Source organism: Mastigoproctus giganteus, chromosome 3, assembly GCF_048544385.1.
Source record: "Mastigoproctus giganteus isolate SK-2022 chromosome 3, ASM4854438v1, whole genome shotgun sequence".
Taxonomy (NCBI): domain Eukaryota; kingdom Metazoa; phylum Arthropoda; class Arachnida; order Uropygi; family Thelyphonidae; genus Mastigoproctus; species Mastigoproctus giganteus.
This window is the reverse complement of record NC_143577.1, coordinates 11,958,736-11,985,551: the sequence shown is the minus strand read 5'-3', so window position 1 is coordinate 11,985,551 and position 26,816 is coordinate 11,958,736. Positions and strand designations below refer to the sequence as shown.

The 26,816-nt window shown below is 37.3% G+C and overlaps 1 protein-coding gene across 2 annotated transcripts in view; it reads right to left on the bottom strand.

Moving 5' to 3' along the window:
- Positions 1–15,795: 15,795 nt before the first annotated feature.
- The window catches only part of RpL7A (ribosomal protein L7A), a 42,068-nt gene continuing 31,047 nt past the window's right edge, over positions 15,796–26,816 (bottom strand). For both annotated transcript variants that reach the window (XM_090369915.1, XM_090369916.1), the window contains exons 4-7: positions 26,596–26,816; positions 23,149–23,279; positions 16,160–16,229; positions 15,796–15,942 (exon numbers count right to left, since the gene is read on the bottom strand). In XM_090369915.1, the coding sequence (XP_090226041.1) occupies positions 15,838–15,942; positions 16,160–16,229; positions 23,149–23,279; positions 26,596–26,816 (527 nt within the window). In that variant the 3' untranslated portion in view covers positions 15,796–15,837. The remainder of the gene's footprint in view (positions 15,943–16,159; positions 16,230–23,148; positions 23,280–26,595) is intronic.

Genomic DNA, 26,816 nt, shown 5'->3' with positions numbered 1-26,816 from the left:
CATCCCAATGGTATTCAATGAAATTAAGGTCGGGCCTATGGACAAATGAGTAAAGCTTTTACACGCCCATGTCCAGAAATGAAGTCATTGCCAACTGTGCAGTATGACATAGCGTATTGTCATGTCGGAAGAGAAAAAGGACTTCCCCACACTGCTGTCACAACGTAAGAAGAATGAAACTGTATTTTACCGAGGTGCAGCAGCATGGACAGGTCTGATGACAACCCATCGTAATTGTTCCCTAGAACGCTGGAAAGCATGTTAGGGATTGAGGAACTACGGCACATGGTTTCCTAATGTGATGGTGTGGTTGATGCCCGGAGAATTGTTTATCAGAGTGTGCCTTCCAAACTACTTTGCGGAGGTTCTCTTGCCATCTGGGTTCTTTCTCGAGGTTTGGAATTAGACCATTTGTTTATCTTTCCTGGAACAACGAATACCATCAGGTATCTTGACATTTAAGGCAGTCCCACTTCTTACACTGCCCTCGTGGGTAGTACAATTGGTAGGATTGCCGCCCTCCCCACACCGAGTGGAAAAGACCTGAGTTCGAATCACGTGGATGACGTGAGGAAATTTTATGGACCTTTTTCAAACGTGGCTAAGTTAGTCGGTGTCAAGCGAGGATAGCATGGTTTTTTATTCCAGAAATTCGGGTTTTTCTTTAAGCAAAGAGGCAGATCGACCACAGAATACACGCAATTTACAGACACAATATACTGACGCCTCATAGAATTAATTGCTTTGGCACCTAACATACTCTCAGTTATTTGTCTTAAACAATGAGTACGAACTCTTCGATAGTACACACTGATTAATTTCATTATGGACACACCTAACATTTTTATAAACACAGATTAGGCTAAGCAGTTTTGGACATATATATTTTTTTTATGAAATACTCCAAGCACGAAAGATATTAGAATTATTCGATTAAGAAAATGAAAGAAGATAGTTGTTGATATTAGACTTGGAATTCCGTAGATTGAAATTTTCAGGGAATATGTGTGAAGGGAGGTTGTTCCAGAAAACGGAAGTTGGAGGAATAAATAAAAGGAAGAACAAAAATTGGTTCTGTGAGTTGGAAGTTGAACAGTAAAAGGATGCTGACTGGTTGCGGCACGTGTTCAGAATGGTTTAGAAGAAAGAGGTGGGAATTATAGCAGTCAATTCGGAAGAATAGCGGCCATGGAAGTATCTATAGAAAATGCGTGCAGGAAACAGAACGTCTATGAGACAGAGAATGGAGAGACTTCGTGAGTTTCTGACAAGGGAGTACAAATATTACAGCATTTGTATTACAGCACACATATGACAAGTACCGCCTTTGAAGCGAAAGGAATCATAGAGTGAATAATTAGGGTAATTTAGATGAGCACTGATTGAATAATTGGGTTTCTGTCAGAAAAGGTACGTACGTGGAATTTGGCAGATTGTAAGTGGGAATGAACGTCATTGAGTTTGGAACCTAGACCACGTATGTTTGTGAAATGAACGAGGAAGTGTTTGGAAGGTTTAGTTATTTTCGTGAATAACGTTTTCCTATTAGTTGAGACTATTCATGATGTATTCAGTAGTAAGAAAAGTTGAGGTGCACATGATATATGAAGTAATGAAATTATTGAATATAGACATGGCAATAATATGCCCACCTCGTTGACATAACGTGGCCTCAACAATGTCCTCCGTAGGCACACTACTCTGACTCCCTCCAGTCACTACCTGGCAGAGTAGAAGCAGCGAGATTATACACTAGCTGATCCGGAAACCTAGAAAGTTACCAGTAGATTCGGTCTGGTGGACTAGCACCCAGCCTGCGAACACCGTTTTAGAGCTGTACCCTCGAAATGGAGAGAAGATTGGATTCGCCTTGATACCCATCATAACTTCAAAACACGTCAATCATATTGCATGATAGAAGAGATGATGGGGGGGGGGGCTGCTGGAGCTTTGCTATGGAGACTAAACATGGGTTTCACCACTTCAAGTCTCCAGTAAGAAAAGTGGTGGTACTGCACCTGTTGATGAGAGTCATCTACCACGCAGTATCGCCTGGTAACAGAGGAGCAGCATTGCTCTGTATGGTGTGGACGCCACACCCTCGACCCATGCTTACGTTGGATGGGTAGTCACCTCCAGAATACTAGTTGCTGTATTTCAGGACTTGCACACGTGGGTTATACCAAGGGTTAATAACAGTCCCACCATCGTGAAGGTGCAAATGATTTGGTGGTCGCAGAACGACCGGACTTCGCCAAATTTGGTCCACTTGATTGAAGTGTCACCTTAATATCAGTTCCATCACCGTTTAGACTCCCAGTTAGCAGCTTATCATGCCTGGAAGAATGTCTGTGACAGCCTCAAGGACCTGATAATCTCGAGGATTGTTTACTACCTTAACGTTAAAGTTTTATCCCTTAAAGTTTATTATTTGTACGTTTTTTGCTAATTTTAGTTTCTCCTTCATTTGAAACGTCATTATCTCCGCACATCCTTAATATCCGAAAACTCATTCGATTATGCATTTATTAGATATAGAACACGTGAGTAACCATATCACCACTAAAGCTCTCGTGGGTTCATATCACCAATACAGCTCACCTTCCTACCCACACTGGGTGGAAAAGACCTGAGTTCGAGTCCTATCAATGACGTGAGGATGGGCTTTTTTCACAACGTAACTGAGTTAGTCGGTCTCAGGCGAAGGCAGTATGGTTTTTTTTTTCTCCCGGAAACTCTGGTTTTACTTCCAGCAAACAGAAAAATTTTGGTTACTTGAAGTTGTATCTTTTACTCAGTAATTAATACTTATTATAAATTAGTCGTTCAGTTCCACTTACTTCTTTCTCACAATACTGAAGTTTTATTTATTTTTTTATTTCTCCATCCTGGTACAAAATGATATCTTTCTGTATTAAAATTACAGAGTAGTGTGCATGTGCAGTATGTTTCTTTAAATAAAACAAAAGTAATAATTCACCCAAAATAGAATTTAAACAAAATATACGCAAAAAAATCTCTAAAGGATACGATATCTGAAGAAAATTGGCAATGCCTAGCAAACGTGAAGACAAAAAAATATTTGAAGCGCCGAAAGTATTATGTAAAACATAATAAAAAGCAAAATCCATTTAATCCGTGATGAGCAATATCGTCTGAACTGATGGAAACGAAAGAAAATTATGCAAACTTCATACATGAACAGATGTTAACCTCTCCGATAAGATGTAGTGACATAAGCAGAAAAACAATAAAAGAATACCATACATAGTACCATACATACTTAACAGAACTCAACATATATCCACAACCTGATAGTAGCAACGGGTGGAGATCCTGTTCTTCTCAAAAGCAATCAGCATCTTGATCCCTCAAAACAGATGCGAATGACAACAGCTACAGGCCTATTTCCCTAATAGCATCTTCTTGAAAATGCTGGAAAGACTGATCCAATTTTGGGAGAGCCATATTTATTTGCACGAAAATAAAAATTAAAAAAAGAAAAAAAAGTATAGTGGTTTTTGGAAGGGTGAAGCGCAGAACACCATTAGATATCTATCCGTCACTGCATTATGCTAGTTGTACTCCAATTCACATTTGACATTTCCTAGCAAAGTCATACAATAAAACCATCTGCTGCAGCCAGCATTATGGAATTAGAATCAATATATGCAGAATAAATAAACAGAAAAATGTAAAATGCCCAGAAAAATGTAGTTATCCCTCTTGGGATTTTAGGCACAAATGACTCTGCAAGAAAGTTAAGTTCGAGTGGCTGTTTCAGTAATGAAAATTTAGATACGTAAAATTTTAGATACGTAAAAAGAAATTGAAACAAATACGTTTTGGAAATTATTTAGTAAAACTCATTTGGGCTTGTGAACCACACCATCTGTTTAAACTTTGACCGTTGTGCTGCCATCTGGTATCAAACATTGAAATAACAGAGTAAATGTAATGACAAAAAAAGCCATCGCGACTTTTCCATCTAGTGCTCTTACACAAAAAAGTCGCGTGTTCAAATCCCCTAATGACACGAGAAATATTTTCGAGACTTTTTTTTTTTTTATATTTTTGCGGGGCTGAAGTGGCAGGTCTTGAGGGCTGTATTTTTCTCTCCCATAAACGGGGTTTTCGTCCAGCAAACCGAATGAAGAATGCACGCAGTCGCCAACACAAATACTGACGCCTCATAGCCTTAAGTGCTTTGCCGCTTAACACGCACCTGTTTAGTGCATTTTTCGAATTTCTGCATTTCTAAATAATCTTCATTGATTTATTATTGTTATAGCCATGACAGTTAATCTTTATACTTTACAATAATTAAAATTTAAGCAGAGTAATTACTTACATTCTTTATCAGCTACTATAAGTTAACTTTTTTCTAGGTTTGGAAGTGTGTGCAAAGAGGAGTGGAGTCCCCATCCATTTATGTATTTTTGGATTATACGGTGATCCACGATTTATCGTATTTTTGGACTATAAGATGGCCTATGATTTACCGTATTTTTGAAATATAAGATGCCCTACGATTTTTAAAAGAAATATTTAGCTCTGGATTGTCTAACAGACAAGATCCGCCAATGTACGGTGGTTTTGATATGACTGTTAAAGGCTTATAGGCCCATTCAGGAACCTCGCTTTCTGTAGTAGGACTTTAGGAGCATCAGCTACTAAGGCCATATTGCTACGTGTTTACAGTCTGTAAATTGCGTGGGTTTTATGGTCGGTTTTCTGGACGAAAAGCCAGAGTTTCTCGTAGGGAAAACCATGCTGCACTCTCCTGAGACCGACTAACTCAGCCACGTTGTGAAAAAGGCCAATAAAAATTCCTCCTGTCATCGACGGGACTCGAACTCAGGTCTTTTCCACCCCGGTGTGGGGAGGATGGCGATTCTGTACTACCACTTCGCGGGAAGGCCAAGATTTGTAGTTTTTTTACTGGGGTTTGTCTGGTCACTGTTTCCAGAAATGTTTGCCCTTGGCAACTGTAACCATCTTATTAAAGAAAGTAAACGGAGTCACTCGCAATGAAAACCAGAGCAAATAAACTTTCTTGGAGTATAGACAAGCCTTATGGATCTCTTGGGATTGTCCATATTCGACAATTCTGAGAACTAATGTGTCTATCCAGGTGTTTAATCTATTTAGAATCAATCAGAAGTTCCTCACTATGAGAAGCTACGTGTTCTATAAACCACCTGCAATAATTGAGAAACGGATTGAAATAGCAATCCGTTTACAGCCTTCAATTTTTAAAGTGAAAATAGCGAGCATAATTATTGTCGTTTCCCATCAGGACTTGCAGACAAGGCACTGTGAGAAAGTTTCCCTAATGATTGAACCGCAATTTCTCTTCCGTTTTTGTACGTAACTGTGACATTCATTTCTTTAAACTGTCAGACATGTGTCTGATTTTAGACTTTTGGAGTACATTCACTTCTGTATTTCTCTATGAATTGCTTTCTGTGGGCCCTCATGGGTAGCACAGTTTGTAGGATTGTTGTCTTCCCCACACTGGGTGGAAAAGACTTGAGTTCGAGTCCGTAGATGACGTGAGCAATTTTTATGAGCATTTTTCACAACGTAGCTGAGTTAGTCGGTCTCAGGCGAGGTATCATGGTTTTTCATCCAACAAACAGAACATCGACCTTAGAACACACGCAATTTACAGACAATAAACACGGAGCAATATGGCCTTAGTCGCTGATGCTCCTAAAACCCAACTACAATAACAACCTCTCTGTGTTTTCCTAGCTTTGGTTTATAATGTAACTTTCGAAAATGAATGTTCTTTCGACACTCTTGTATTTAATAATCTAAAATAGAAATAAATAAATAAAAAAAAGTTACGTCTTTGGATTCATTTTCTTTTTGACACCTCATAGATCAAACCACTTCTATTTTGTCTCCAAGCGCTTGAAACAGCACACTTTAGCTAAATAAACCACTACAACGAAGTAACCTAAAAAGTTATAAAACTTGTGCCATTAACTAGAAGATACCACTGGTGTGCATCAATTCGATCCAACTTCTTCAGTCCCTTCGATTGCCTACAGCATTGTAATTGGCTTCTTGTCTTGTCTACTTAAGGTATGAACGTGTCATCACGAGCTCTTCAGAACAGTACTTTTGAGTTCACGGAGTGAGTTTTTTAATAAATTTTAATTATTGCGTAATTATATATTCGCAATTTTAGCATAAGATATTTTTAAAGTATATCATCGTATTGTAATTAGTTAAGAATTGTTATATTTTTTTTAAATTTTATGATATCAGAATTAGTACTGATGTAGACATTTTCTAGGGACTGCATTTATGTCTACATCATTAGGACTGATGTAGGCATTAATACAGTCCCAAGAGAATGAGTTTTGGTTTCAATTTTGGTTGTTGTTCTAGTGCTTTAAGAGCATCAGCAAATAAGGCCATCTTGCTCCGTGTATACTGCTGTAAATTGCGTGGGTTCTGAGGTCGATTTTCTGTTTTCTGGACGAAAAACCAGAGTTTCCTGGAGAAAAAAAAAACCATGCTACCATCGCCTGAGACCAATTAACTCAGCCACTTTGTTAAAAAGGCCCATAAAAATTCCTCAAGTTATCGCGGGACTCGAACTCAGCTTCTTTCCGTCCAGTGTGGGGAGAAGGGCAATCCTACTGACTGTGTGCTACCACGAGAGTTGAAAATTAATAATGTTTACTGGAATTGAAATGCATTGCCAATAATGAAAATATGTCTTGCAGTGGTAACGTTTGAGAAAAATGCATGAGATACATAAATTAATGGGTGACATGGAAGCCTATGATAGATATAAGCAGGTCTGTAACCAAGTCACAAAGGAGATTAGGCAAGCAAAGGCAGATTATGAGAAATCTTTGGCAAAGGATGCAAAGAAAAACAGAAAATAATTCTTTGCCTATGTAAATTCTAGAAGGAAAGGGATGAATCAGATTGGTCCACTGGATATTGATGGTTCAACCGTTGATGATCCTGCTCAGGTGGCTAACAAACTAAATGAGTATTTTGCATCTACATTCACACATGAGGAGTTATTCAGGGAGGGAATGCCAGAGGTGAGTTAAACTCTGGCAGTAAGCTAGATGATTTTGTATTAACTGAGGAAAGTGGAGGAGAAATTCTTGAAGATAAACATAAACAAGGCACCCGCGGTGGATAGGATCTATAGTTATATTAAAGGAGGCAGCAAAGGAAGTAAGCAAACCCTTAGCCCTGATTATGAGAGCTTTTTTGGACTCAGGGGAGGTACCCGTGGACTGGAGATGTGCAAATGTGATCCCAATTCACAAAGGAGGATTAAAGGGCAATACAAGTAATTATAGACCTGTTAGTTTAACTTCTGTTCCAGGAAAATTAATGGAGACACTGGTTAAAGAAGCATTGCAGAATCATCTAGACACGACTTCAGTTATAGCTCGGACACAGCATGGTTTTGTTAAGGGAGTCTTTCCTGACCAATTTGATTGGATACAATGATGTGGTCACAAAGGAACTAGATGCAGGAATAACTTTGATATGATATATTTGGATCTTAGAAAGGCTTTTGATATTGTTGCACATGGAAGACTGCTGAACAAATTTGAGCAGTGTGGCATTGGAGGCAAATTGCTGCTATGGGTAAAGGGATGGTTGAGTGGGAGAAGACAGTGTGGTAATCAATGGACACTGCTCATCGTGCAGTAATGTTATTAGTGGAGTCCCTCAGGGTTCAGTGTTGTTTTCTGTATTAAAAAAGATATTGATGATGGTATATCAAGCTTAATGTCCAAGTTTGAAGACGATACGAAGGTTGGCAGGGTACGCTGCGGCAACAGGATCTAGAAAAGTTGAGCAGATAGGCTGATAGAAGTGGCAAATGAAGTTTAACATTGACAAATGTAAAGTACTACATATGGGAAGCAGTAACCTCAGAGTAACGTATCAACTCTGCAGTACTACACTGACAGTGGTAGTGAACGAAAAGGACCTGGGGGTAATTGTGCAGGCAGATATGAAGTTTTCTGAGCAGTGCAGACAGGCTGCAAGAGACACCCACTGGTATTTCACTACCTCCAGTGGGTGCGGGATTTCGTGCACTTTGGCATGTAAAAGGTTTAAAAAAAAAAAAAACCAGGCCTGGCTACTCGCGCCTGGGGACAGGCACCAGACAGCAGCTGCACAGGTATTGGCTGCTCCTTTGCAGAGGACCTCTACATTCAATACAGATCCACTAGGTGGAGATGGGCTATGCCTAGGGGCCACCCTTGATACCAGGACACACACACACGTGTTTTGTACTGTGTTTCCTCAACTGTATTGTGAACAAAAAAAAATATATATATATGCTAGGGTAATTATATATATGATAATGAAAATGTACATAAAATTGTATATAGATTATTGTTTATGTTTCTTGAAATTGTACATAATATTTGGGTGTGTAAATAAATGAAAAAAAAATGAATGAGGCTGCAAGAGTAGCTCATGGTGTCTTTCTTGTCATTGATATACAGGAATTTTTCTAGCAGGGATAAGGTGGTGATTATTCCCTTGTATAAGGCAATGGTCAGGCCACACCTTGAGTACTGTATACAGGTCTGGAGGCCTCATTTCAAGAAGGATGTAGAGCTGCTGGAACGAGTACAGAGAAGGGCAACAAGATTAGTGAATGGAACAAAGGGTTGCTCTTACGAAGAAAGGCTTAAGTTTTGCAAATTAGTGTCTGGAGACTACACACCGGCGAGGTGATCTGATAGAGGTGTATAAAGCCTTAAATGGTTTGAGCATGCTCAATGCCGATGGGATTCTTCCTCTTGCTCAGAATAATCACCTGAGAAGGCATAGATTCAGATTGAGTCAAGATAGATGTGCAGAAATTTGCCTTTAGCCAGCAGGTAGTTGGTTGGTGGAACAGACTTTCATCCCTTGTTGTGGAAGTTGATAGCCTAAATAAATTTAAGGCTGAGCTGGACAGGCATTTGGAACGGAGGGGTGAAATGAGAGCGTTTTTTTTTTTTTTTTTGGCTGATGCTGCATTAAGCTTGCTTTCTTGCATCATATGCCTCTACTAATGCGTGTGGGATAATACAACATCAATTGTTTTCTTTCCAATCACTGTAGAATTCAGCACCAATTGGCTTCGGTATGGTAGGATTGACCTAGAAGTCTCAGGAAGTATGAGGTGTTAACCAGGTTAGGGAAATGCCATTGACCACTTTCCATCAATTTAATGACTTTGAGATCTAGTTTTCAAACACTCCTGTTTAACGGTTTCTGCCTATAACACAGCCTCCCGCTGAGCTAATTAACAGTTTGGCATGACTGGTAATTTACCTCAGTAGGACTAAATAACATTTTGCACAGAAGAGAAATAATGGCCGCAGACAGGTCTTTGAGAAAGTTTTGGAAATGGATCATATGTTTAAAAACCCTCTTGGGTAGCAGTTCATAGGATCGTCATCCACCCCACACTGGGTGGAAAAGACCACCTAAGTTTGAGTCCCGTTGATGAGGGAACTTTTATGGGTCTTTTTCACATGGCTGAGTTAGTCTGAAACAAAATCGCCTCAGAATCTGCAATTTTTACAGGCAGTATTGCCTTAGTCGTAATATTCCTAAACGATGGCTAGTGGGTAGCACAGTTGGTGGCATCACCATCCTCACCACACCGGTGCACAAAGCCTTAGTCCCGTCGATGACGTAATTTTTGAGGTTTCTCACGTGGCTGAGTTAGTCAGTGTTTTTTTTTTTTTTTTTTTTTTCCTGGAAACTAGTGTATTTTGTACAGCAAACAGAAAATCGACCACACGCAATTTAGAGTATATACGGAGCAATATGGCTTTAGTCGCTGATGCTCCTAAAACCTACTACAGTAGACTGTAAATTGTACGTGTTCTCTGGTCGATTTGCCTGACAAAATACCCGAGTTTCCAGCAAAAAAAAACCCTTGCTATCTATGCCCGAGACTCGTCCACAGAATGAAAAAGCCCATTAAAGTTCCTCGATGGATTCGAAACCGGGCCTTTTCCACCCAGTATGGGGATGGTGACAATACCGTTGTACTACCTGTGCAGCCTTAAACTTGATATAATAATAATAAAAAAAAAGAACTGGGCACAAGCCGATATCTATTAATGGCAAAATGACAACATACAACATAAAGGCCAATGGCCTAGTGGTCAGGTGTGTAAGTACACGTGCCTTGAGTGACCGGGGTTCAAGCCTGTGATGCAGAATACGGTGCTGTTTCTTGTATTCTGTGTTATCTTGTAAACTCCCCTGACCGTATGGTCGTCCCAGAGTATAAACAGAAAATTTATTTATTTACATTGGATCGTCAACATGTTTACGTGGTTAATAAAATTGTATTTTTAATCTGTTTCTCATTTTGCCTCATTTCTGCATTAAATATATTAAAAATTACTTTCTAGATAACGGAAAAATTGAAATAACACCTTGAATCCAATGTATGCACAGAGAACAACCACTATTATTCTGAGTACTAGTTTGTTATTTAGGAGCATTGGCAACTAAGGCCATATTGCTCCGGGGATATGCGGTGGTCATTCCCTGACCTTTCCGCACCCTCCGTATTTGGTGGTGACAGGCTCGAACCCCGGTCTAATCAAGACACGTGTGCTATGCTACGCACTGCTACTCCTTCCCACCTGGTAACGGAGGTGCCTCTATTTTTTTTTTGGCTGGTGCAGCATAAGCCATAGGCTTTCTTGCACCATGCGGCCGTTATTAATACTATATTCTGAGTACTGGCTCCATTCAATGTCTGAAGGAAGACGTCTGTAGATCTGCAACCATGCTGCATGCAAGGCTTGCTATCGTAGAAATAGATGGTTGTGTCCATGCACCTCACTTCCCATTCCAAAATATATCACAGGTGTTCAATTGGCTTGATGTCAGGCGAATACGGAAGCCAATCAAGATTGGTGACATCTTGTATTCCTCTAATCACTTGTGCATAGTGAAGGTCTTATGACACTCATATCATCATAGATCCCGTTTCTGTCCAAGCAAAAAGGAACATGGCAGATGCAGTCTCAATTGTTTTGGGTGGCCCTTAAACATACACCACCTTGTATCCTTTGGTTACAGAATCTCTGCAAATTAGGCGTATGTAATATTGTTACTACTATGTTTGGGAGTGCTGTTTCAGGTCACATAACTGCCAATTGACTTCACCAGTGAAACGTTGGCCCATATGCATTGGAGCTTCTGGTTCTTGCCAGCAAAACATGCTCCATATTAAGCAACCAACACCAAATGACGGAATAATAATAATGCAAGATGGGTCCTTAAACTCATTGTTTGCGCCACACACACACAGGCATTCTGTCGGTGCACTGCACCAGGTATTTGGACTCATCTGACCAGCACACTCATTTCCAGTCCTCTAGTGTTGACACCACAGCATTTGCCATCGATCAGCGGTGGAGTCTCTTGGGTTGTCTGCTGTGAAAACCCTTGTGTAGTCATTGGGATACTGTTCTTGTTTTGTATTGAGAAGTAAACTGTCACACATTGACTCCACAACACACTCATGAACATCCAGCCTAATCCTTTGTCAGCATATGGTTTGACCTGTTCAACACAATTCTTTGTACACCTTAACCAGCAGGTGTGAGCAACAAAAACCAACATGCCATTTCCAATATGAAAGCACCCAATGCAAGAGCTCCTACAATCACACCATTTAAATCCCGTTACTTTTTAACACTGACTTGCAAGACCAGATGCAAATTACCACTGGTCTAGCACATGCTGTTCGGCTTTTTATATTGCAAGCCATGCAAAGTCCATTATGGAGTGGTCAATTCAATTATCAATAATTCCTGGCCTCTCCAACCTCCTGTGACAATAATTTTTGTGGGCTTTTTACACATGGCTGAGTTAGTTGGTGTCAGAAAAGGTAGCATGGCTTTTCACCCAGAAAAAAATTGATGTCTGGCAGTTATGCAGTACACTAGTGCTTCATGGTGTTTTCCTTGGCACATACCTGCTTATTCATTCTATCTACTGCCCTACCATGTTTCTCCACCTGTCACCCCAATAACATTTTTGCATTGGCTGCTTTGAAACTGATAGTTAAGTGCTTAAGCAACTAAGGCATCACTGTAAATTGTGTATCAGTTTCCTGGAAGAAAACTATGCTGCCCTCAACCTGAGACAACTGAATCACATTGTGAAAAAGACTAAAATTCTCCAATGATGAAAAACAAGTTTCCAAAAATTTAGTTGTTAACCAGATTGGCACAGTTTTAACCCATACATGATTGTTTATGGGTAATTTTTTTGTAAATAAAATATTGGGTATTTGTATTTAAAAAATGTATTTGTAAATTTATTTCCTTTACCTTGAATGCCACTGTAGTTATCAGCTAGGTGTGGTGTCAAGCTATTTCAACAACTTAACATTCTAGAACTAAAAAAAGTAGTTTGTGGCCTTCTCTTACTGAGGCCAGTTTGCTTAACAAATAAATTTTCAGGAGATAATCCCCCCCTCCCCTGCAACTAAATGCTGCTTATTGTTCAAATTGAATTTTTGGGAATATATAGGATAAAGACATTCAGTTTGGGTACCAATTTTAGTCAAGTTGACATATTTCAGATCTCTAAAAAACTGTCATTATCATACTTTGATATTAAACAAGAAATTTCTGTTTAAATTCTCTTCAATTTAAGATTCCTAGTTTTTGTAAAATTATATTTTATAAATAAATTTTATAAATAAATGCAACTACTTTAGTGGGTAGAAATTAATCTTTTTGGAGCCTGGATCAGTTTTCAGTATAGTCCCCCCACCCACCCCATTGCTAAATAGTACCCTAGTGACATTAACAAGTCTACAAAGATACTTTATGAAGTTTCAGTTGAGAACAATTCTGTTCTTGCCTCCTCAGTATAAACAGGGATAGAGTCAAGAATTGGGTGTCAAGGATAGTCAAGAAGATTAAGAAATGATACCCCAGAAATGTTTTGAATTGCAGTGCATTTTCCCACTGGTTTTTAAAAAATATCACATTTTTGTGCATATCAACTTCTCAAAAGAGGCTAGCAGTTTATAATTAGTGTAGTGGCTATTCTGAAACCAGATACTAATTACATCAATTACAAATTTCATTTACAATGTTTAATTTCAATCCAAAGATGTCACATGTTGAACTTCTAAATTGTTGGTCCCAACTTTCTTATATGCAATCCATATTCACAACCCTATCTGATGTCCTGTAGCATCCTTGTCATAAAACTCGTTTTTCACTGCCTATCCCTCGTACTCAACACTTGGTAATCCCATTTCGTTTCCTTCAGGTATTAAGTTGATTTTATACTTAATCCATCTATGTATAAGAATTTGTTCCTTACTCTGTTTTCGTAATCTAAATTTTCTATTTATTTTAATTCTAGTTTTGTGCTGATTCTGTAACTCAGTATTCTCACCTACTTAGGGTCTGTTTGCCCTGTGGGTGAGAAGTCTGTATATAAATAACTGACCCTACAGTACTGTTTCTATGACTTGCAACAACTGCTTTATTAGGAGGTACACCTACCCTTTTTTTATGAAATTGAAGTTCAAAGTAACAGCATCACATGTTCATACTACATAATACAAAGCATCTGGGACAGATAGAGGGATGCTATATGCATGTGTATTTCAGTGCAAGAAAGTTAAGTCACTCTGAATATGGCATGGTAGTTTGCACCAGATGCATTATTAGTACCTCAGAAATTGGAATCCTGCTTTTTCAAATACAGCCATGTTTCAGGTATATTGAAATTATCTTTGATGACTGATTCTAGGCACTCTTGGGGATTATGGCCAACAACAATCCTGTGGCACCAAACAGCTTGCTGATTTAAGGATAATGGAGGCTGACAAGGCTTGTACAGAGTAAACAAAAAGGATAATCAGTCAAATAATAACCCAGTACAAGTGGTAACCAAAGAGGTATTTCAAAATGCACAACTTAGTGTACCTTGTAATGGAGAAATCACAGCTGACAACCAAAGAAATTTCAGTGTTGTCAGCTAAAAATAGGAAGGTACAGTTAGAGTGGGCACATGAAACATGACTGTGGAGGATTGGAGACATTTCCAAGTTTGCTGAATCCCACTTTTTGCTGTTTCACACTGAAAGAATATGGCAAAATCAAAATGTTATCTTTAATGTCACTGATTCTAGGCACTCTCTTGGGGATTATCCTGACTTGTAATCTCTTGGCATAAGCACTTTACAAATATTGCTTCCTCTGCATATAAAAAATTGGGGTTTCTCTTTTGCTCTTAGTGTTACTTTTCTTCTAAGCAGCTGTTCAACTCTATACAAATCGCAAATACCCCCTGCCATTGAATATTGTTCCCATATCTCAGGCAGTGGCCTCAAAACCTCTCTCAGGCTTCTAGATTCAATTCAAACAGAGCAGTCAAGTTAATGACTTATCACTAACAGTCTCTCCACTGTCCCATAGACAGTGTCTGCTGCATACCTTTTCTATTGGCTTCTATCTTGTTCTCTCTTCTAAAGCAGTCCAAACATGCCACAACCAGTCAACACCATTTTACTGTCCAACTTCAAAGTCAGAGAACCAAACTTTTCTTTCTCATTTATTCATTCAATTTCCATTTTCTGGAACAAACGTCCTTCATATGTATTTTCTGAAAATTGCAATCTACAGAAGTTCAAGTCGGATGTCAACAGGTATCTTCTTTCATCTTTTCCACCTTTCAACACATGCACAGTAGTACAATAGGTTCTAATACCTCGTGTTTGGGATTTTCATTAATAGTAAAATACCAGTTAAAGGAACATACATGAATTCATCTTACTGCAGTGGTCTTTCATTAACAGATCAATTCAACTGAGCACCTGTGGAATGAGCTCTTCAGCGCAGATACAAAAATACTCTAATTTGCAACCATGGGAAGCAGGTTGGTTGAACAAACATGGAACATCTTCATGGCACAGTGACATTGAGTCTATACTGAAATAAAGGCAGGCTATTCTGACATTTCAAGGGAGACCTATTTGCTATTAGTTAAGGGTACCTAATAAAGTCACTGCCACTGTAGAATTCCATGCAGTTTCCCAAAGGTTGGGAAACATTCTAGTGGATGATCACCCTTTTGTACAAGAAAACTCAGCCAATACTATCCCTTATTTTAAATGTTAAATAACTTTTACACTACTAACAATTACACAAAATGTGCTGTCAATCCAACAATATCAGTTAGTAATACAATACCAGATTTTTTTTATTTCATTTATAACAATTATTGATCCTGCCCTTGCTTCCATCTTGATTGTTTCCATTTATCGCAAAAATTTTTTTTATCCAGTTCAAGTTCCACAGGCTAAAATAGTTTACAAAAGTTTACAAAACTGTTTTAAAACAGCTAATTTCTGTTTTTCTCAAAATGAATAACTTCCTGCTTTACTTATGCTGTTGCTTATTTCCATTTCTAATCTTCTGCAGTTCCCAGAAATAGTGGAGAAATTATTGAACTAACTTGCTACAAAATTTGGCCATTTAATCTGAATGTTACCCCCAACTGTCATAACTTTCAGTTCTGCACAACTGATTTTAGGATATAATCCAATTTTTTCAAATAAAAGCTAAAATGTTAAACTTTGTCAGTAACTTCCATTTTTATTATATGATCCAGGAAAACTATTTAAAAGGGAGGTTAATAAGATGTCCCTCCCCAACCCATTCCAAGTTTAATCTTAACTGATTGCCAGTGATTTGGAAGGTGTTCAAATAATGCATGTCAGAAATTAACTCATCATTCAACAACTGTCATCAAGTTTATTTCCTAATCACAATTTATTTAGCCAACTTTCTGGGCTAATTCTTTAGCCCTTGCCTTCTCTAACTTGGCAATACGAGCTGCAGATTTTGAACCCAGAAGACCTCCACCCCAATGACGACGAATCTGAAAGAAAAAAATATGAATTAGGTAAGGCATGCATAAAAAATTATGCTTGCATGTATATTTATATATGCAAATTTTTTTTTTCAAAACATTTAAAAATAGTTCTAGTAAAACAAAACTATCAACTAAGTTTTATGAAACAAGTGCTAAGACAATAGAATATCATGATTTGTAAGCATTAAACTATTCTACAAAATTCTACAAAACTAAAACATACCTCATCATAACGTTCATTGAAATTAGTCCTTATAGTTTCCACCAATTTGTTGAGATTAGTTCTATCCTCTCTGCAATCAATTAACACACATACTTAAATGTAAATTTGAAGCTAATTGTCTTAGTAATATCTTTTGTAATCAAGCATGCTATACTAAGGTTAAAAATAGGGAGAAAATGGCACATTTAAAAAACTGATTTAGTAAAATTCAGAAAAGTACTTCACATGCATCCTTTTTCATATATGAAATGAATCAGAATACAAGAAATACATTCTTTAAGAGCTCTCTCTCTCTCTCCAACTTAAATATGTCAGTATACAGGTGACCCCCGCTTAATGCTGATAATTCATTCCGTAAAAACAGAGCGCTAAGTGAATCCGTGCTAAGCGAGCGCCGCATTCCCATACGGTAACATGTATTTGTGAGTTGCGGTCGGGGTGCCATAGGATATTTCCTAATCAATAATAAACAGTAGTGAAAAGATACACAAATGTCGGTCAAAATATTTAATATTCAAATATTTGTACATATAAAATATTCTGCATTACATACGTATATAATTATGTGGTAACTACTTACGTATCAAAATTAAACTTAAAATTCCAATTAAAATCATGAATTTAATTGACCTAAATTGATTTAATTTAATTGATGAATTTAATCATGAAAAATGTGTTGATTTTGGGTTGAACTTTGGCCCTCTTCCAAATAAACTAAAAGGGGTGTTAATTTTAAATCCCCTGCAGCGTTACCACCCAACAATAAAGTCAACCGATTCTTCACCGCTTTGAAACCTGGCATGTTTTTTTTTTTTTTTTTTTTTCCTTCTTTCAATTTGAAACTTTTTTTAGGCATTCATTTCCACAAAAGTCCTGCTTCATCTATGTTAAAAACTTGTTGAGAAGTATAACACATAATATCCCTCTTCAATAATTTTAACAAGTTCTTTTTTGAAAGTTTCGGCTCCTTCTGCACTTGCGGCTTCACCCTGGATTTTAAATCTATTCAACCAGCCCTTACTAGTTTTAAATAGTTCCACTTTTTTTTTTTTTAGGTGAGTTTTCTTCAGATTATCATATTGGCTAATCTCTCTCTTTTTTTTTTTTTTTTTTTAAATAATATTTAACTTAACTGAATTCTGCATTGGATATTATCTTCGATAAAATTAGTTAAAGTCTTTCCATTTCAATCCTAATAGTTGGCCTAGCCCTAGCTGCTTGCAGTGGAACAGCTATCTTTCCTGCTGCTAAAATTATTATTATTATTTTTTTTATATAATTGTTCTTACAGTTAAACTTGCAAATCCTAAATTATGGCACACATCCGCTTGTCTTTGACCGGAATCAAAACGTCTAATTTAATTTACAAATTGTCTTTTTCTTACATTTATAGTCTTCGTACTGCACTCAGACGTTGCTTTTTCATTCTTATCGGCCATTATTAACTCTTCGAAAATGTAACTGCGTTGGTTGCATTAATTATGATACAATATTCAAGTAAACTGTCGTTTCGCATGATGTCTAACACGGTACTGAGTGATGACTAGACTTCAGATAAATGCATATAACGCAAATATTACAAGCAATATACTTGATCATTTTTTAAAATGTTGATCTCGTAACAAGTCACTGTACTGCAATTAAATTAGCATGCGAGAAAATTTCACTGAGCATGGGAAAATTTCTCAAGTCGGCGTGGGAAACGTTTTAATGCTGTTTTGCTATTCATTTTCATGTTATCAACTCCATCAAATGATCAAATCATCAAATGATTCCCATCAAATGGGAAACGTTTTAATGCTGTTTTGCTATTAATTTTCATATTGTCGACTCCATCAAATGATTTCGTTAAATATGCCAAAAATGCAAAAGTGTTATAGTGATCTGTGACAGCGTTATAGTCAGATACGGGTTATAATATAAGAACAGCATTATAGCGAATCAGCATAAAGCGAACGGCGTTATAACGGGGGCCTGCTGTATTCATAATTCCTCAGCTGAGCAAAGCAACACAATGAAACAAAACTGGCATTTTCCTTTAAATAGATCATTCCAACACTAAAGATTATCAAAACCTATGGCTAGAGGAAACAGTATACAAGATACTTGTTAGAACTGAACCTCAACAAGCCTGAAAATGAACTGTTAACAAATTTCACTAGCTGGTGCATGGCTGAATAGTTTAAAGGTAAGGTAAGATCCAAAATGCTAATTCAGAAGAACAAAGTACCAATGCAAAATATCTACATATAAGGCAAAGCAGCACAGATTGAATGTGATAGGGGATAGAACTTTGTAAGTAAAGGATCATCACTGTACATTCTGTTAGAGACGCTAAGAGTATGTTCTGTGGCACTACCATTTCAGAACAATATTGCATGGTACGGCAGATTTGTGATTTGTACAGAGTTAGCAGCTGCTTAAGATCAAGGTTTAGTATGCAGTTGTGGCAGATATTTAAGTTGAACTGTGAGCAGAACAGGGTTTGTTGAAATGGAAAGCAGAAAGTATACATTTTATCAGCAAAAATTGCAGAGAGGACTTCCAATGAAATGTCATTAACAGACAGGAAAAAAATAAGTGAGCAAAAGAACAGAACCTTGGGAGCACTAGCATTAGCTGTGAAGTTAAAGACACCTATCTATTATCACAGACAGTAAGTTCTACACTCAATTTCATACTATGACATTTGAGATTACTCGTTCATCTTTTAAGTAATTTTTAATTTTGTGAATTAAATTTCTGTAATATATTAGCATTAGTTGAGGCATATAATGCAAGAAAGCAAGCTTTACAGCATCAGCCAAAAAAAACCCTCCCATTTCACCCCTCCATTCATTCCAAATTGCCTGTCCACAGTTCAGCCTTAAATTTATTTGGGCTATAAGCTTCCACAACAAAAGATGGAAGCCTGTTCCACCAATCAACTAGCCGCTGGCTAAAGGCAAATTTCCACACATCTATTCTTCAACTATCTTTCCTCAATTTGAAACTGTGCCCTCTCAGGTTCCTAGTCTGAGCAAGAGGAAGAATCCTGACAGCATTCAGCTTGCTCAACCCATTAAAGGCCTTCATCATCATCATCAGCCATTTTCAATCCACTGCAGGATGAAGGCCTCTCCAGCAACTTTCCAGTTCCTTCTGTTTTGGGCACTGGCCATCCATTTACTACCCACAAACTCATGAATTTCATCTATCCATCTCCGCCTTTGTCTTCCAGGTTTTCTTCTAGCTCCTCTTGGGTACCATTCTGTTATTTTCTTAGTCCATCTGTCATCATGCCTCCAAGCTATGGGTCCTGCCCAAGACCATTTTAGTTCTTTAGTTTTGATAAGAATGTCCTTTACTTGAGTTTGCTGCCTAATCCATGTGTTTCTCTTCTTATCTAACAGTCTTATTCCCAATATAATTCGTTCCATTCTTCGCTGTGTAGTTCTCAGCTTCTCTTCCATTCTTTTGGTGAGTGCCCAAGTTTCACTTCCATAAGTCATGGTGGGGAGTATACATTGGTTCATTATTTTACGTTTCAGACAAACTGGGATATTGCTCTTCAGTATGTGACTATTTCCTGAATGCTATCCATCCAAAATTTATTCTTCTCTTGACTTCCAGCCATTTATCATTATTACAGCTAATAACTTGTCCCAGATAAGTATATGACTCCACCTTTTCAATTACTGCTGCTTCAATCATTATTTCCCTTTCTGTGGTATACTTGTTCATCATTACTTTTGTTTTAGCCATATTTATCTTTAGTCCAAAATCCTTACTAACTGTGCATAACTGATTAAGATTTTCCTCTAATCCTTTTGGATCGTGGCTTATCACCACAATGTCATCTGCAAATTGTAAATGGTTTAGGTACTCTCTGTTCACATTGACTCCTTTCTGCGACCAGTCTAATCTTCTGAAAGCTTCCTCAAGGGCAGCTTTGGAGATATTGTGTCTCCCTGTTGAACTCCTTTCTCGATTTTAAATTTCTAGTCTAATAAAGGAGGTAGTACTCTCATATATTTTGTTCAAAATCATAATATATGGGGTATCTATGCCTTGTCTTTCCAGTGCCTTAAACATTGCCTTATGCTGTATGGAGTCAAATGCCTTTTCATAATCCACAAATGCCAGGCATAATGGTGTTTTATATTCATTTGCTTTCTCCATTAGCTGTGATATTACGTGAAGGTGATCCATAGTTGAGAATCCTGTCCTAAAGCCAGCTTGCTCTTTCGGTTGATTCTCATCAAGTATTCTATCTAATCTGTTAGTAATGACCCTTGTGAACAACTTGTAGATGTGGGATAACAAGCTAATTGGTCTATAATTTCCAATTTCTGATTTATCTCCTTTCTTATGCAGCAAAACTATGATTGCATTATTCCACTGCTTAGGCATCACACCTTTTCTAATGCACTTTGTGAAGAGCCTTGCCAGTTTTTGTGTTATGTCTCTTCCTCCCAATTTTAACAACTCTACAGTAACTTCATCTTCCCCTGGGGCTTTCTGATTCTTCATTTTCTTCAATGCATGTTCTACCTCATCAGGAAGAATATCGGGTATGTCGTATGTGTTGCTACTTTGCAATCCATCTTCCCCACTGCTGGCATCATTCCCCTGCTCCTTGTATAATTCTCTATAGTAGTCTTCTGCTATTTGAATTATGCCTTCTCTGCTGTTTATAAGTACACCATCGCTATTCTTCAGTTTCAGTATCATTTGTCTTTCTGTATTACTGCTCATGGCTGCTAATTTAAATCCTTTGTTTTCTCTTAATGCTTGTTCTACTTTTCTTGTGTTAAATCTTCTTATGTCCTCTCTCAGTCTCTTTCTAATGCTTTGCATAACTCAGTATACTCAATTTTCTCCCTGACAGTGTTTTTCTTGCTTTTCATTTGTCGTCTTCGGTTCATCATGACAAGTGTTTCTTAAAGGCCTTATACACCTCAATCAGATCACCTTGCAGGTGCCTACTCTCCAGATGCTGCAACTTGCAGAATTTAAGCCTTTCTTTGTAAGCACACCCCTTTGTTCCTCTCATCAATCTTGTTGCCCTTCTCTGCTTGTTTTAGCAATTCTACATCCTTCCTAAAATGAGGCCTCCACACCTTGAGTACACAGTACTCAAGGTGTGGCCTGACCATTGCTTTATACAAAGGGATAATCATTATCTTGTCTCTGCTAGCAAAATTACTATATATCATTGACAAAACTCTATGATCTGCTCTGGCAGCCCATTTACACTGCTCAGAGAACTTCATATCTGGCTATATAAATATTTCATATTTATATCTTGAATATTTGTAAGTTATCAATGAATCATATGACACTTCCAAGAAAAGCATGGCACACGGCCTAGAAATGATACAAGCAATCCCATTGTTTTTTCTTGTTCTAGGAATTTTCAAATTTGAAAATTATTTATGAAGGCTTAAGTTCTGCAAATTGCAGTGCCTGGAGAGTAGGCACCTGCGAGGTGATCTGATTGAGGTGTATAAGGCTTTGAATGGGTTGAGCAAGCTGAATGCTGATGGGATTCTTCCTCTTACTCAGACTAGGAACCTGAGGGCGCACAGTTTCAAATTGAGGAAAGATAATTGAAGAATAGATGTGTGCAAATTTGCCTTTAGCCAGAGGATAGTTGATTGGTGGAACAGGCTTCCATCTTTTATTGTTGTTGTTATTTGGTTTTTAGAAGCATTAGCAACTAAGGCCATATTGCTCTGGGGATATGTGGTGGTCATTCCCTGACCTTTCCGAATCCTTCGAATTTGGTGGTCATGGCTCGAAACCCGGTCTAATCAAGAAGCGTGTGCTACGCACTGCTGCTTCTGCCCACCCCTGGCTACAGAGGCGCCCCATCTTTTGTTGTTGAAGCTAATAGCCTAAATAAATTTAAGGCTGAGCTGGACAGGCATTTGAAAAGAATGGAGGGGTTTTTCTTGTTTTTTTTTTTTTTTTTGGGGGGGCTGATGCTGCATAAGCTTGCTTTCTTGCCTCATATGCCTCTACTAATGCTAATATTCCAGGGAATGACCTCCTCATTCAGGCCTCAGATAAGAATGGTCAATATCAGACTTTTGGTACAGTGGTAAATAATTTTATTACGGTATGAAATTACATTTTCCAACAAAGGCAAGTCAGACCAAACTGGAATATCTGCCTTGTGCAATACTCAACAATTAAAACAACCAGTTATCAAAGGAACTAATAATAAGGAATTTCATTGATAGACCATCCCTTGAAGGGATGGTCTATCAATGAAATCTAGCCATGAGGGACTGCAAAGTGTTCAGGGGCATCCTAGTTGGTAGTAGAAATTTTATTTTGCACGGATGGCGTACATTTGAACATTTCTTCTAAATTTTGATGAAAATGTGAAAAGACCTTCATGATGGAGATTTATGGATTTGAAGAAGTGCTATACAGTATGGTGAATAGTTAGGCAATTTTTAACAACATTAAGGAAGCAATTGTATTTTAAGTTTTGTCCCATAATTGATGAAAATAAGCAATTCCTAAAATTTAAAACTTGAAAATCAGTCCCTGAAAATTAGAGGCTGAGCAAAGCAACAGAATGAAATTGGTAGATTTTCCTTTAAATACATCATTCCAACACTAAACAATATCAAAACCTACTCACTTTAGTAAGTGATGTAGAACCTCACTTCTGCCATAGAGGGCATATCCAAAATTTCAATGCAAGTGCATTGAAATTTTGGATATGCCTATTTAGATAAAAAAGGCAAGCACCATTAAATTTGTCTGTACTATCAAAATTTAAAAGAAATGATACTGTAATGGAAACAGATACACTCACACAGAAATATTTTTCTGAAATGAATACAGCCTCTAACAAGTCACTCAATAATTTTTTCTACATGATTAGTTACATGGTATGAATTTCATATTTCATACCCATAGTAGTATGGTCAAGAAAAATACAGCATAGATAAATATTTTTAATGCAAAATAAATTAGATTATGATACTTACGAATTGACATTAGTAATAGCCAAGCAGGAACAGGTTTTCCTTCTAGCAACATGGCCAAGACGAGACTTGTTTTTCACAATGCAGTAAGGGACTCCCATCTTACGGCACAAGGATGGCATAAACAGCACCAACTAAAGAACAAAAAAATGCTATCAAATATCCGAAAGAATGAACAAACATTTTTCAAAAATGTCTGATCAAAGTTTAAAAAACTCATTAATGTGATTATTATTGAAGTGATTTATAGATTTCCTCAGATTGAGGAAACCTATAAATCACTACAAAGAAGTAATCTTTGATTAATTTATCTTAACTTTTTCCACATATATACATTTAATATTACAGGAGATCCTGCTATATATATATATATATATATATGTGTGTGTGTGTGTGTGTGTGTGTGTGTGTGTGTGTACCAAAAAAACATGGTGCATAAAAATACACATTTTCATATAACAGTTAGGGATAGGTTCCACAAAAGCTATAAATTGTCAATACTTACTCTACTTTCAAACTTATTTTATCAGTACATACTGCACTAAGACTAAGTTTCAAATAACACTGAAATTCAAACAGGTATTACATTAAATAATTTATGGAAATTAAACATGCATGAGCACTATTGTTTCATTTTTATTTTTGATGACTAATTTTTCAACTGAAAAGGAGCAAGAGCTCTCCACCCCCAGTGGTTGCAGATTTAAATTAAATCTATAACCACTCATCAGATCATCCAATTTTCTTCTGAATGCACATACTCTTTCAATGTCCAAATCCATGTTGGAAACCATTTATGCCAAAACTTTAAAACTCCTATTTTCCAATATTTCAATATTTATTTTAATGCTTTTTGATATTTTTCTTTTTAAACAGTATCTTTTTTGGTAGTCATTATTTACAGAATGGGGCAGTAAAATATGTATGTATAGGAATTGTATACAAATACACAATTTTTTTTATTTTTATATGCAAAATAAATAACATCGAAAATGTGCAAAGTTTTTACAGCACGTTTTATGGTTGTATGCACCATAAAAACGTTGCACATCAAAAATGTGCAACATATTTATGGTGCATACAACCATAAAATGAAATGGCATTACTGAAGAAAGGGAGTAATGTGGTAGTACAGGTGTTTTATGTATGTAATTGTGGAAAGGTGCCAAATATGTGCATAGGATGGCATATATAGCAGGATAAGCTGTATAACTTTATCTATGGATAATAAAGAGAATTTAACATCAAGGGGTACTAAAAAATGGGTTTAGGGCTGAAAGCCTCAGACTGTGAAATTTACTAGACAAACAAGTTAGTGCACGGTATCATTTTAGTTCATAGTAAATCACCGAAGTAGGTGAAATGGCATTTTTTTGTTACATCTCATTGTGAATGCCTCAACAAAAGGTTGCCATAATACTGCACTATCTCGAATAAGCAACCTTCTCCAGTGGGGAAGGATTTTACTTATTCTCAACACATATCACCATCTGGGCATAAGGCTTTTCAAAATGAGAAAGTTGCATACAGCAACCGGCTTGTATCCAAATCTCCAGGTTCATTTTCTGCCTACAACAAACGCATAACAATTGTAAAGCAGCAATTATTAATCAGCCCAAACTAGACTTCAAACAGACTAAAAGTAGAAAGCTTGCTTCTTTTCCAAATGGTAAGGGAGCATTCCAGTTTCTTTCCAAAGCTACTGGCCGCAACTTTTGCCCATCTCTATTCTAACCTGCCTAAACCAGATGGTTCCCATGAAGATAAAACTGACCTGCTAGCATCCTACTTTTCTTCTAAGTTGAGTATTGATGATCTTGGTAAACCACCTCCCACCATTCCAGTACAACCCATTCAATGCCTCCTGTGGTCTTCCATCAAAAGGATGTCAGAAGGATTTTTAACAATCTTAATGCTAAGAAAACTGCAAGTTCTAATGGTATTTCATCACTTGTTCTCAAAGCCTGTATCCTGAGCTTACTCATGTTCTTTGTCACCTTTTTTCACTTTCTTATTCCAAAGTTGTTTTTCCTTCTGCTTGGAAACTTGCTCATATCCAACCACTTTCTAAAAAGTGTGACAATTCCTTCTCATCCAATTATCATCCCATATTTCTATTCTTATTTCTACTCTCTAAAGTAATGGGGAAATCAATTAACTATCAACTCAAACTACCAAGAAACAGTCTATCTGATCAACAATCACCAGTATAGACTCTGTCAGTGTCAATCCACTGGTGAGATTCTGGCTTATGTTACCCATCTAAGGACAAAGTCAATGGAAAAGCTTGGTGAAACTAAAGCTGTTGCATCGCTCTTGACATTGCACTGCTGACTGTGTTTGACATAAAGTTCTTCTAAATAACTGCCTTATTATAGTTTGCTAACTGTATTTTGTAATTGGGTATCCAGTTTTCTCTCTGACTGCTCATTGCTGGTGATGGTAGATGGCTGTGTCTTCTAACTTCTCCAACAATGCAGGTGTTCCACAAGGTTGAGTTGTTTCTCCCACTATTTTCCTCTTGTATATTAATGAACTTCTTCCATTGAGTGGAAATTCTACCCATAGTTTTGCTGATGATAGCACATTGTCTTCCAGTTTGAGAAAACTTGCCCTGGCACAAACAGCTTCAACTTCTTGAATATCCACAAGTTCCTTAACTTGTTGACCTCCAGGTAAATTCTCCAGTGGGGCAGAGATAACTTAGTTCATTTCAATCCTTCTAAAACTCAGTCGTGTCTTTATCTCGCAAAAAGAAAATTAAGGAAATTGGAGCAGAAGAATCCTATGCCTATCTTCCAGGACACTGATTTATAGGCAAGATAATATATCTCCATTGGGGATAGAAGAGAATACATCTATTCTCTCTCTTGATGTTACTTTTCTTCCAAACAGCTGTTCACTCTGTACAAATCACTCCTGCCATGGAATATTTTTCCCACATCTGGAGCGATGCCCCCAAAACCTCTCTGAGGCTTTGATTCCATTCAAAAGAAAAACAGGTTAATTAATGACTTATCTCTAACAAAATCTCTCTACTGTCTCAGACGTTCTGTTACTGCTGAGTGCCTTTTCTATAGATACTTCCATGGGCACTGTTCTTCTGAACTAGCTTCTATAATTCCTGCTCTCTCTTCTAAACTAGTCAGAACATGTGCTGCAGTCAGTCAACATCCATTTGCTGTCCAACTTCAAATTCACAGAATCAACATTTCTTCTTACTCTTTTAGTCATTCAACTTCCGTTTTCTGGATCAACCTTCCTTTATATGCATTTCCTGAAAATTACGATCTACAGAAGTTCAAGTCTAATGTCAACAAGTATCTTCTTTCAGCTTCTCAACCATCAACCCATCCAAGGTACTGAATATTATAGGTTCTAATATCTCTCATGTTTGGGGGTTTCATAAAAAATAAAAAAATAAAAGTTAAATACTTATAAATAATTTACCTCAACAGGATCAACATCATTAGCAATAACAACAAGTTGAGCTTTCTTCTGTTCAATGAGAGTGGTAACACTGTTGCAACCTTGCCTCACAACATTCATACGCTTTGTAGGAACATCCTCCTTCCCTTTGGCTCTTTCTTCTGCTCTCAGGCGTAGCCTTTCTTTTTTAGCCTGTTTAGATTCTGGACGATACTTGTCTAGCAATCGGAAAAGCTGAGTAG